The following is a 13,495-nucleotide window of genomic DNA, read 5'->3' on the forward strand; positions in this document are numbered from 1 at the left end:
CTTAAGTCATTGCCTTCACTCTTTTCTAGAAGTTGTCAAAGAACATCAGTTTCTAGAAGTGTTGATATGTAATGCTGCTGTTATATTACTACTGTAGTTTAAGAAGTTTTCAAGAAAACGCTATTTTAAAAAAAAGCAAATTCACTATGGGAAAGGGATCAATAAAAGGATTGAATCTTAAAATACTGGCTGTTTAGGCTCAGCATATTCAAATGCTGTAGGTTTACAAGGCTATTTTTGTCGTTTTGCTGGAACAGGCCACTATTTTCAGCCTGGTTTCATGCGGTTATAGTTTACTTTCTGACCATTGCTAGGTAAAAATGACTATAGATATTACTATAGTTTCCTTCCCACAGGAGCTAGTTTCCATAGGTTAGTATTGTGTTGTCACCAGCTGACGCCATCCAACCAGACGAGGTTTTAGATTATACACACTTAGTTTTCCTAGGAACCATTTTGCAGGAAGATTTCACTATCCATTTCAATGATGTCTGCCTTTATTAGCCCATTAAAATATTTCCTTAATATTACTTTATGAAAAATCATTTGTTAGTGAAATAAAAAAATGCCATGCTTACTGTCTGTTTGCTCTTTCTATGTTGTCTATCACCCTGGAAAAAAGGTTTTTTAGAGAGAACAAGGAAAATAACCACATCAGAAAAGCTGACCAGAGGCAAGTAGTGTGTAACCAATTGACACGATGTGCTTTAGGCACTGAATGTTCATTTTCTACTCCTAGTGTATGCTGAACTCCTCCTCACTATAAATCTTCCAAAATTCAATGAGCTGTTTGGTTTTTTTTTCATTAATGCAGGGGTGGACCAGGCGTTACCACAAGAACGTCGAACTCCTGTCACTCCGTCCTCTTCCTCTCGGTATCACCGTCGCAGGTCCTCAGGGTCACGGGATGAGCGCTACAGATCGGGTGAGTGGGACTGAAGACCCCAGAACTGGAATGAAAATTTGAAATGCCTTGTTCTGTTCCTCACTTTTTTAAAAAGCAGTTTGTTGTGAACTCGTGTAGCTATACATGGGGAACATTCATTGTGTGGATAGAGAGACAATGTCCAAGTGTGTAGGGGTGGAGTTGTGAAGCCAAAATACAGCTGGAACTGGATCTGGCAGTGAGTGTGAAGGGCTGCAAAAAAGCCTTCTACAGGCATATTAATAAAAAAGAGAAGAGTAGGGAAAACATGGTCCCACTGCTGAATGGGGCAGGAGACCAGGTGATAAAGGGCATGGAAAAGGCCAAGATAATTAATGTATCCTTTGCCTTTGTCTGTGCTGATGATATTTGAGTTCTGGAAACCAAAGCATTTGAGAACCATGGGAAAGTCTTGAGCAATGACAACCTACCCTCTGTGCAGGAGGATTGGGACAGGGAATATTTGAACAAACTGAACAAGTAGAAGTCTGTGGGACATGATGGGTATGCACCACTGACCAATGTAAGTCCACTTTCAACTCCTCAAAAATTTGTGTTAGTCAGGAGAGGTTTCTGCAGACTGAGAAAGAAAGTTCATTTCTGTTGTCAGGAACAGCAAGAAATAGGATTTGGGAAACTATATGCCAGCCAGTCTCTTCTCAATCTCTTGAGCAGGTTATAGAGCAAATAGTGCTGGAAGCTCTTTTTAAATATATGAAGGACAAGGTGGTGACTGGGAGTAGACTGCATGGATTTACAAAGATCCTTAGTATCTTGGTCAGTTCATGCTTGATCAGCCTAATGACCTTCTACAATGAGATGACTTCCCTGGAGGTTGAAGGAAGAGCAGTGGAAGTTGGATGCCTTGACTTCAGTGAGGCTTTTGACATTGTCATAACATCCTCCTGGTGAAATGTGGATTAGATAAGTGGACAGTGAGGTGGTCTGAAAATTGGCTGAAATTGACTTCAGAGAGTTGTGATCAGTGACACAAAGTCCAGCTGGACACCAGTCTCTGATGGGTACTGTAGGGAGTGAATACTGGCTCCAGTAGCCCTTAATAGCTTCATTAGTGACTTTGCAGGTGTAATGGTGCCCTGTTCACACACTGGCAGATGATACTAAATTGGAAGGAGCAGTTGATACAGCACACATGTGTAATGCCATTCAGAGGGATCTGGGCAGCTCTTAAACTTCCTTCTTTACTCTTACCTTTGAAGGTGTAACTGCATGTGCTGCATTTTCTACACCTTAACAGGATGAAGGGTAGGTGTGCTCAGCTGTTGCTTGAACTGCTTCAGGGGCTGCTGCAGTATGAGCATCCTTCCCAGACAGCAGCCTGAGGCTACAGACTGGTTCATGTGGTGCTGCCTCTCTTGCAGCTGCAGAATTAGGGAGCCACAGACAGCAGCACCCACCAGCTTTTGTGGCAGAGAGAACCTGGTGAGCTGAGAGTCAGAGGCCAGGGCCTGATGGTTATGGAGGGTCTCAAGAAGAGTAAATTTGACTGTGGAGGCTATGGAATGTGTTTAGAAATGTCTCTTGCTTGTCAGACTCAATCAAATATGAAAAAATTGATTTAAGCCTAAAAAAACCTTTTTTTTTCTCCACTGGCACAGGTTGCCAAGAGAAATTGTAATGTCTCCATTCTTGGAGCTATTAAAACCCACACTGGATGTGGCCCCAAGCAATGTGCTGTAGATGACCCTGCCTAGAGCAGGGAGTTGGACTGGATGGTCTCCAGAGTTTCCTGCTGACCTACTCCAGTCTGTGGTTCTGTGGCACAGCTGAATTTTACTGCACTGATTCTAGTTTAGTAATACTAGAAGAAAAATATTTAATTTGCGGTATAGCAAGTTGGGAACATCATTATGCCCTAAATAGAAGCACTGATTAAAGGAAGATAAAATTAATTTCAGAGCTGAACAGAAGGGTAATAACTCATTTCCAAGTGTATGGGATCCAGCTTTCTTCATGATACTGCTCCAGCTAAAACACAAAGTGAAGGAAGGGATTGGTTTAAAACTGGTTTATAATGGCTTCTCACAAGAAAGACATTGAGGTGTTGGAGCATGTCCAGAGAAGGGCATGGGGTCCAGAAACTGGCAAAGTGTCAGGAGCACACATCTTATGAGGAGCAGCTGGGGGAGCTGGAGGTGTTTACCCTGGAGAAAAGAAGGCTCTGGGGAGACTTTATCACTCTTTACAACACCCTGAAAGGAAACTGGAAACACGTGAGGTTCAGCCTCTCTTCACAAGTAACAAGAGATAGGACAAGAGGAAATGTGTCAGGGGAGGTTTAGATTGGATATTTGGAAAAAAATTCTTCATCAAAATAGTTGTCAACCATTGGAACAGGCTGCCCAGGGAAGAGGTGGAATGACCATCCCTGAAAGTGTTCAAAAGGCATGTGGATGTGACACCTGGAGATGTGGTTGAGTAGTGAACATGGTGGTGCTGGATTGATGATTGGTTTAGATAATATTATCTTTTCCAACCCTAACAATTTTGTGACTCCATAAAGGAAAAGTGAGCTCTGAAACTTCTTTACTCTTATATTTGAAGGTATAAACTGTGTGTAATACACCTTATCATGATAAAGGCTAGGTGTGCTCAGCTGTTGTTTGAACTGCTTCAGGGGCTGCTGCAGTATGAGCATCCTTCCCAGACAGCAGCCTGAGGCCACAGACTGGTTCAGAATTAGGAAGCTTAGGGTTCAGGATTAAGCTGCATAATTATGGAGCCATAGACAGCAGCACCCACCAACTTTTGTGGCAGAGAGACCCTGGTAAGCTGAGAGTCAGAAGCCAGGGTCTGATGGCTATGGGAGGTCTTGAGGAAAGTAAATTTGACTGTGGAGGCTTTGGATTGTGTTTGAGAGATGCCTCTTGCTGGATGAAGTCAGACTCATTGTGCTGACACAACTGGAAAATTGTGGAGAACTCCTTATTAAACCTTTTGTAACATATCTCTGATTCATTCCATTACTCAAAGAGCTTGCCAGTCCCATTTAAAGGAAAATTAAATGATAAATGTGACAGAGAAAGTTCATGTGTGTCCAGACCATTCTGATAAATTTTTAAAACTCCCTCCTCCCCTCAGAAACCCTGGGTTAATACTGTAGATGTTGCCAATTTTCTGTTGAATAATGGTTGTGGTATCTGCGTAATAATTCCTTGATATATAAGCTCCTAGAAGCTTCTCCAACATTACACTATAAATGGTCTGATTTCTACCCAGTTTTTAAATAGGTAAAAAAAATACTATTCCTGAACTTGTCTATTTTGTGGGCGTTCAACACATGGTCCTCAAATCTCCAAGCTGTGACTTGCCAGAGCAGTTCTCTTAAAAACATGTGCATTTGACTGTGAGTCAAAAATCATCTGCTTGAGCTGTGTTTGCCATTTGTACATGAAGATGTTGGGTCAATTTGGGGATGGGCAAAAGGAGACATGCTGCATATCTTCATTGCATGCCTCTTCTGAGACCACAAGAGTGCTCTGAGTTGGTGTTGCTGCCTCTTGTTTCCAGTTGCTGCTTGCTGCCTTAAAAGGAAGGCATTTGTTCAGTGAAATGGTACATGAGGTCCTGTCTTAGGGATGGGGCAATTGTAATTATATATATATATATATATATATATATATATATATATATATATATTTGTAAAAATAAAGGCATAAACTTTGTTACTGAGAAGAAAAGTAAGGAATTCAGTGTAGAGGGCTGTTATTAGTGCAGGAGTCTCACTGTAGGAGAGTCAGGACTATACTATAAATTCAGGTCTTGCTGCTCTGAAAATGTCCTCAGTGTTAAAACCGAGAAGCTTGACAGTGTTTTAGGGACTTCTGGCAAGGCTTTGAATTCCTGGCTTGGTTGCTGTATAGCATGACTCCTCAGCAAGGCACCAAGCTCTCCAGCAATAGAAAACCAAATGTAGCAAATGTCAGTGAAAGAAAATGTAAGTATACATTTCAATTTTTAAAAGTCATCAGATCGTCTTCAAATTTAATTTCAGAGGAGCTTTGCTAAGATACAGTGGAATGTTCCACCATAGGGAAAAAAACTCAAACAACCCAAACTATGTATTCCCCTTCTATTTATTGCCCTTGTGAAGTCTGTTTCTTTCTTGGTCTCTTAATTACTCAATTATTACTGTAGGTTGCAAACTTGAAATCAGATTTCATTCTGATTATCATATTTTCAGATTCAGATTTGCTTCAGGTAGAAGTCTTTGGCTTGTTTTACTGTGCTTAATACTTCAGCATCTCTGCTCTGATCACATTGTGATTGTTAGATCCTAGCTGTTACCCAGATTGAGTGTTTGTTATCATATTTGGCACATCTACTTGGAAAAAGCCCAAAACAAAATGAATACACACTCTTTAACCAATAAGGAATTCACATCTAGGAAAATATTTCCCTTCCTTACTGTTTTTGCAAAGTTTATTTCAATGAACATCTGCAAATAAATTTCCCATTCCAATTCTGATCAAAGTCCCTTTCTGTCTCTTCTTGGTAAGGTTTTCCTAACTGGAAGTCTAAGATTCTGAAAGTCATCCAGTTCTCCTTCCATGCCTTTGCTTTTTATATGGATTTAGATGTCAGCAAAGATTGTTTAATGAACTCTCTTTGGAGACTCAAAATCATTGCTGCCACTAATATCACCTTCAACTTATTCTCTTGTATTATGCAAAATGTCAAACTGTGACATTTTTAATCCCTATCTGTTTTCTTATTTCAATCTTTATTATTATTTTTATTAATATTTCATTAATGTGGTAACTAAATTTTTCAGCACTATAATTTTGAAAACCTGCTTTTCTATGATTTTATATTCTAAATAAAATTGACACTTGAGTTTGTGGACACTATTTTTTTTCCCCTCAGTGTTCCTGGGATATTTTTTGCTTCAAGCTAATTGGATTTTAGAATTCAGCCTGTACTCTAGAAATTCAGTCTAATTCTTTAAAACCATAAAGGTTTAATATTTCCTGGCCGCTTCTTTTTATACAGGAAGGGAGCCTGAAACCACTATGTTTCAAAATGTCAGCTTTGATCATTTTTCTGATGTCTAAAGAAATAGAAAATGATATAAAGTGTAGTAACTGAATTAGTGCAGGGTGAAGTGATATTATTTTCATTATACAAATGTAGCAAATAGTTTAGCTGATATTCATCCAAAAGCATTCCTTGATTTGTTTACTACTGTTTTTTTAAAAAAAATCTCATAGTATTTCCACATTTGGAAACAGTATTTGGAAAGGTTTGCCAAGTGTAGATCACGGCAATGTTTTTCTCTTAGCAACTGCCATTCTTTATCCGGTGCTTGTGCTATAACATTATCTGGGGGCTCAAGATGACACTGAAGCCAAATGGTGCTGTAGGCTGGATCAGTAACTTTTGCCAAGAGGCTTTTCTGGCCCAGTGGATTTTGAGGCAGGAGAGCTGAGGCAGAGGAATGCTGGCTTGCCCAGCACTCTGCATGCAGAATAGATGTCAGCATCACCCTGCTCCGCTCACGGGACTGCAGAGTCAGGCACAGACTGCAGCATGAGTGAATAATGGACATGGAGACGTAGCTGCAGTTGGCCACACAGCTTTTGTTTCCTTAGTGCCGTTTAGGAACTAAGTTTCTCAAGTACTTTTGGAAGCTGCAGATCCATGGATTTGGAATGGTGGGTTGAGATAAGGAGATGGGAATTTTGTGGTGGATTAGGCAAGGGGGTAGCCTGAACAGCCTAGCTTTCGCTGCTGTCTGAATGACAGACCCAGTTGAATACTGACATTTTCAGAGGCTGTTGTCCCTCCTTACTGGCACTAGGGCCCTGTTTGCTCGCTGGTAACAGTGGCTGCATTCTGCTCTTGCTAACACTGAAAACCCTCATAGGAGAACCTGAAGTTTCTGCCACCATTATTTAAAACGCCACCATATCAGCTGTCTTGCTTTGGGAAGAATGGTCTTAGCTGATTTGGTGCTTAAAGCCCCTCTGCAGTGCAGCCCTGTGGTGGCCTGGCCGTCCTGCCCGCGCCTGGCCTTGCTGTGGCTGCCCTGGTGGTGGCCGGGGCTGAGCTGGGCTCTGCTGCCACGTAAAGGCTGCAGAGCAGCACAGCAGCAGCTGACAGAGCCCGTGGGCAACGGGGCAGGTCCTTGGGATCACAAATTGGTCACCACAAACCCCCCCAAGTTCTTTATTTCCCCAGTTCTTTGTTTCCCAGCCGGTTGTTGTCTGGGGGGTTCAGAGAGCGACTCTCCCTCAGAGACCTTCAGCAACTTCTGGACAATGAGAGCATTATCCTCCCTCAGCTGGGCGATCAGCACACAAGGAGCTGAAACATCAGGTCCTTTCCAACTTTCATTTCCCCAAAAGGACACCCTGTGGTCTTTAGATGAGGCCAAAGCCAGAAGCTTGGGTTCTCCATCCCAATGCTGAAAACCAGAGAAAACTTGTGTGCCAGGACCTGGCTTTTACTGTTTCCACACTTGTCAGTTATAAAAACCAACTTTAAACCAGAATGGATAACAAAAAAAATATGCACTGTACCAATAAAATTTAAAAACTTAAAAAAGAGCAACATTAATTGCTAAGGAATGTGGTGTAATATATTCAAAGGCATATGGATGTGTTAGGCGTGAGATAGTGTCTCTATGATTTCTACTGCACCAGAATTCTCCTCTGATGAGATAAGGATGGGATAAATGAGTTGGGCCAAGGTTATTAAGCCTCTTGTTTCTCATGAGCTTTGTAATAGGCCTTGAAGATGACCAGAGCACTGCCTGGAGCAGTGTAATCCTTAATAAAAGTGAGAACAATGAGCTCTAAAATCTGACTTTTCCAGATGTCAGGAATGATGTGGGAGGTAGCAGCATAAGTGAAATTGTGCTGCCTCTGTGTCTGGAAGTTCATGGTGTCCCAGAAGTAAGACCAGCAAAAGAGAGCACATGCACTGCATGGACTCAGTGGAGAGGCAGTAGGTGAGCACAAAGCTGGGAGCTGAGAAATAGAGTGTTTTGAGAAATGCCATTTTTGGAATCAACATCTCTCAGGTGGTATCATGGAGGAAGGGTTTAGGGTGGTTGTGGAACCTGCGCTCCCTGGAGAGTACCTCCCTTCTGACACTCCTCTGGTGACTTTTTTTCCCCCAAAATATAGGTGGTGGAGGTGAGAAAGAAAAAATTGGTCTCGTACACCTTGGAGACCAAAAAATCGGTCTGGTACATCGTTGGAGAGCTGCCAGCCCCTGCCACAGAGATCCCACCACTACAGGGAACAGCCCATTTTTCAAGTGCACTCAGCACTTCTTTTAAAAGACTTAAGATCTTAATATAGGAGATACTTGCCAAAACAAATGCATCCTGACTACACCTCTCACAGATCAAACTCCTGAGCCACCTTTCCCACACTGGTGTTCAAAGGGGAAAAGACAGATCTATTTATACTGAGCATGAAATTGTTAAACTTCAGAACAAATCATCCCAGGCCAGGTTTGAGGGTCATTTGAAATATGATAATTAGGAATGAAAGAACATTCCCTGTAGACCCAAGTCCTAGAGATGCTGGCACCAGACCTTTCTTAGCTGAGCTGCTCTGCTCTAAGAGCTTTAGTACTTGTCTCACCATGTATTTGTTCTCATTTACCATGAGGTAGGTGTGTGCATGAACTCTAACAAAGGTTGGTTACATTTTTTGTCTTTACAGCTTACCTCATAGTGATTTGAAAATCTACAAGTTAGTTATGTTTTGTGGTTTTGGAAGCAGTCAAGATATCATTCTGCAATCCTGCCAGAACTGACAAAAAATAATTACACTATGACATTATGAGAGTTGTGCATGCTAAAGGATGGAATGGGAAGATTTGAGGAATCATTTTTACTGAACCCTCATCATTCAGCATTTCTCCAAAGAATAAGGGGAAAGGAAAAATATGTTTAATGTGCTATGTATTAGAATGGGACTGCATATAAATGTTTATGTGACTGATCATAAAACAATATTTTAACCTTAAATTTGAGTGAGGGCTACTTGTAGAAGTTAATTTGAAATCATTAACTTAGCTGTAAATGGACTTATTCAGAAATTATTTAATTTCCTATCTGATTTAACTTGCTTACAAATTTCAAGCAACAACTTAATCAGGACAAAAAAGAAGTCGAAGAAAAATGCTGCCAAATATGTAGTTTATATGACCACATCCTTGCTTTTGATCCAGAACAAAAAGTTTGTGAGGATAAGTATAGAGCTCTTGAGAAAAATTATTTGAGGATCTCCAGAGAGAAACAAATATAAAGTTAGTTTAATTCAGATTGCATGGTAAGGGGGCCTGAGATGAGATCACTGTGTGAAGCTGACTTCCAGAGTGCATTACAAATGAGATAATAAATAAATGGAGGGATGGAAATTATTAGTGGGAGACCTGCATGTTGGGGTTTTATTTCACTTATGAGTAGAGATAATACAAGTTTTAAAAATTCTCAGAGTTTTGAGAAAAAAATTTAAAAATTAACTTTATTTTAATACCAGAAGAATCCAGATTACTGCAAAAACTATGCCTTTCATCAAAACTAGCTGTGGAGTCAGAGAGTTCAATCTGTTTTGGTGTCCTCTGTTTCCAGCATGTGAGCTCTGTGTCTCACATCCTGTCCATGCAGCTTTCCCAGCCACGTGTTCAGCCTCTCTCTTCCTTCTACTCAGAATTATGGATTACTGCTGTGCCAGCCAAAGTGGGAGATGACAGCCATGCTTCCCTTCCTTAGAGTTTAGCTTTCTGACCACATGAGAGCATCTGGTTTGTGCATGTGCAGCAGGTGGGGATAGGAGATGCTCAGGGGGTGCTCAGCATTGGCTGTAGCATGGCACAGTCCTTCAGGGAATGCAAGGAGCAGCTTCCTGCACCAGTGGGGCTTGTTGGCTGCAGCATCCTTGAAAATACAAGCCTTTTACAGTGGCACATTCATGGGAATGCACATCTTTTCTTAACCACTGACTTTTAACTGCCAAAAATGGTACAGATCAACAAAACTCAGCCCCAAATTCATGAAAAGACAGCAGAAGTTTCCCTTGCATCTCCATGTATCCCCAGTTCCCAGTAAAGCCAGAGAGCTAATATATATAGCTTAAATATCCCAAAGACTGAAACTTGCACACATAAGTTGTTTCTTGAAAGGTAAGCAACAGTTTATTTCTGTTAGTAAACCTCCACAGCCCTCCTATAAATGAGAGTTATCTTAGAGCAGCTGTTCTTGCATTCAATTATGTGTTGACTATTGTGAATGCCATATTTCAGAATTAATAGCACACCTGCTTCCAGATGGAGAGAAATTAGGTGTCACACTGTTTGGGCCATGTGCTTTCCTATCTTAATACCCAGAGAGATTGTGAAAGTTTTCTGAGACTGCTTCATTATAGCATCACCCCCAGCAAAGATCTGTTATTATATGGACTCACTTTCACATTCCCAGTGGTGAGATGATTTCCAAGAGACTGATCTGTGTTGGATGAACAGAATTTTTATGACATCACTTGCCCTGTTTCTGCCTGAAAATGACTCAGTGACGTCAGCCAGGACAACAAAAAGACAAAACCCAACTGTAATCAGTTCTGATGATACCACATTTACCATGTTTCACCCTATTTAGCACGTCCTGATTGCATTTCCAATAAATGTAGCTACCAAGTTATTTCTATTCAGAGTATTTACAGGCTGCTTATTAGGAAATTAATTCTTAGTGTATCCTTTGTCTCCATGGTAGCTCTGACAAAGGTCTGATTAAACTCAGAAGTAACTTTCATGCTTTCAACTACTGGTTTCCTGTAAGACAGAAATTACTAACCTTCTCCCTGTATAATTACTCAGCATACAATTGCTATACTTACCATCATCTTATCCAGAATTTTCAGCCAAAATTCACCTTTGATAATGCTTTTTTTCCTATAGTATCAGCTGTTTCCCTGTAATAACTAGAAATTGTTTTAGTAGCAAAGCAATTTCTAGTTATTACAGGAATTATTATTATTATTATTATTCTGTTGCACTGTGTGTTGATGCAGCAGAAAATGCCCTTGCTTCCATTATCTCCTCTGTCTGTTCTTCCAGCTGTTTTCCTTGATGCCATCCCAGGTACTTGCTTCCCTATGACAGAGATTTATTTGTGGCTTTACTTATTTGTTAAATGCCTGACTTCAGGGCTGATCCTCTAATGCAATATAAATGAGACATATATTATATGTACCTAAATAATCTCTAATTAAAAATCCTTTGGCATTCTCAACTCATTAGAGCAGAGCATCAGCCTTCTTGATCTTGATAATCTGCCTTTCTCTGAGTGAGTTGGTTGTGTTTGAGAGCTATCCTGTAACAAGCATGGAATCAAAACCTTCTCAGGCCTTAGGCCTGTCTTACTCCCAGTTGTGTCATCCATCATGTTACCAGAAATTGGCTACTAATGCAAAGAAATATTTTTTTCCAATGGCTAGCTCAAAACAAGAAAAAAAAAAAAAGATTACAAAAAGAGTTCAGGGGAGAGGAATGAGAGGAATTACATGAGCCAAAAGGAAGAGATGAATGAATTAATATCACAACTAGGTTTGTCTCCAGGCAGTTTTATTCTTCCAGGGGTATGTCTCCTGAAAGGAGGGATGGAAGTAGTACCATTACCTCACAACAGGCAAACCAGGCTGCAGAAGATGATAGGGACTCTCTTAGGTAATTCTGCATCTGTACAGAAAAAATTAGGCAACAGCTTGTTTTTTCATATTTGTGTTTCTTAAACAGCTGGTGATTGCATATGAAGGCTTTATGATTCCTGGGAAACTGAAAAAGTGAGCAAAACCAGAAGAAGGAATATATTTTATCAGAAACAGAGGCAGAAACAGATTCTAAAATCTTGATTCTAGCAATGCATGACTCCCATCTATATCCAGTCTAATTTCTTGTCTCAAAAAGAGACAGGGCTGCGTGGTAAATGAGATGCAGGAGAACTACTTGACACACAATGACAAGACCTGATTTAAGTACAAAAGAACATAATGTTGTTCTTTTGTGTACTGAGGCATTTTATGCAAGGGCTGTGAGGAACAGTTTTATAATGTGGAACTTTTTAATGTAGCTGTTGCTGGCTGTGGGAGGAGCACCCTGTTCTGTGACCTATGCAGAACTCATACCCAGATCCCTGATCTCTGAGGAGGTACTGCTTTGCTTACAGTATTTTGAGTGTTTAACATGCCTATGGAGCAAATGCAGCTAATGTTTAATAAAGAAAGCTGCTGAGGCAAATTAGACTTATGTAGGGGGGGAAAATAGCCCTAATAAGCACTCCACCTTGAGGATGCAACTGTAATTTGTTGAATAGGTTTTTGTTATTTTAAAAAAGAAGATCTAAGGGGAAAGGAGCAAGTTAATTTGCTAAAAGCTGCAAAGGTCTTTAGGAGGAATAGGAATTTGTAGCATATTTCAAATGTCTGAGTTGCAGTTCAGAGCTTTAAAGGACACTCTGGCCCAAGTAAGGAATGGGGCATCCCTGTTCATGGGGTGGAAGGGGTAGGGTGAGTCAGGCTTTTGCTCCATGCCAGATGAGAATGCTCTCTTTGGAAGAGTGCTCTTCTAGCAGCTGTAGAGAAACACAAGATGCTGCAGCAGGGCTCCACATGTGGAGCAGGAAATGGCTGGCCTTGTTCATTCACACAACAATTGTTTTTTGCTTCAGGAAAAGAAGACTGACTTTCTTGTGGAGACAGATGAACCTAAAAGGATCATGCATACAGTTTTCCCTAAAGGAAATGAGTAGGAGAAGGGAGCTTGTCATAGAGGGAAGTCTCCACTTGTTCTAAGTATGCATAAATTTGTACAAGGAGGAGAGAAAGTATGTTCCCCAGAAAAGGCTTCATGAAAAGCTTCAAAGAGACTTATATTATCCCTGAGCCAGTTAAAACCATCCAGCTCAATTTCTGACTAAATAAAAATTTTATAGTGTAGTGTTCCTCCCCGGAAAAGATTTCAGGACAGCATATGGAATAAATGGTTAAAGAACACTGTGAACAAGGAGTCAAAAATATGAGCAGTCTGAAATTAAGAGTATTTATTTCTGTATTTTGGGGCATTGCTATTTGACCTTTGACCACTGCCCACCTGTCAGCAGTTAATACTGCTCTGTCCCTATCTTCTGTCACTCAGTCCCCCCATTTGAGAAGGGTGTCCATATCAAGCTGTGTCTGTGCAGTAATGTCTGTTTTAGTGGGGTTGGCTTTTTTTTGTCTTTCCAGTTAAGCCAGGAGCACACCGTTGTGCCAAGTTAAGAGATAAACCAGATGAAAAAGAGTGACTGCACTAAGCAGAGCACCTCCCAGAAAAGCTGGGCAATCCATCCTGCTCATGGCATGAGGAATTTGCAGCAGTGGAGGATTCTGGTTATGGAGCTCATTGGCCAAAGCCATAGGTCATCACTCTGGAAGTCAGAACTTGCAGACCCTCATTCTCTGTGCCAGTTTTCTCTGCCCTTTGTTTTGAGACCCCATCTCATATTGTATAACAGATCATTAGCTCTTTGAAAGAAAACTTCCTTTCTACCACCTGCTT

General features: G+C 40.7%; 1 protein-coding gene across 5 annotated transcripts in view; it reads left to right on the forward strand.

The window, feature by feature from the left end:
- DIP2C (disco interacting protein 2 homolog C) overlaps nucleotides 1–13,495 on the forward strand; it is a 307,518-nt gene that overhangs the window by 174,946 nt on the left and 119,077 nt on the right. For all 5 annotated transcript variants that reach the window (XM_021528799.3, XM_021528801.2, XM_021528802.3 and 2 more), the window contains one exon: nucleotides 815–925. In XM_021528799.3, coding sequence (XP_021384474.1) covers nucleotides 815–925 — 111 coding nt within the window. The remainder of the gene's footprint in view (nucleotides 1–814; nucleotides 926–13,495) is intronic.

Source organism: Lonchura striata, chromosome 1 (genome assembly GCF_046129695.1).
Source record: "Lonchura striata isolate bLonStr1 chromosome 1, bLonStr1.mat, whole genome shotgun sequence".
Classification (NCBI taxonomy): domain Eukaryota; kingdom Metazoa; phylum Chordata; class Aves; order Passeriformes; family Estrildidae; genus Lonchura; species Lonchura striata.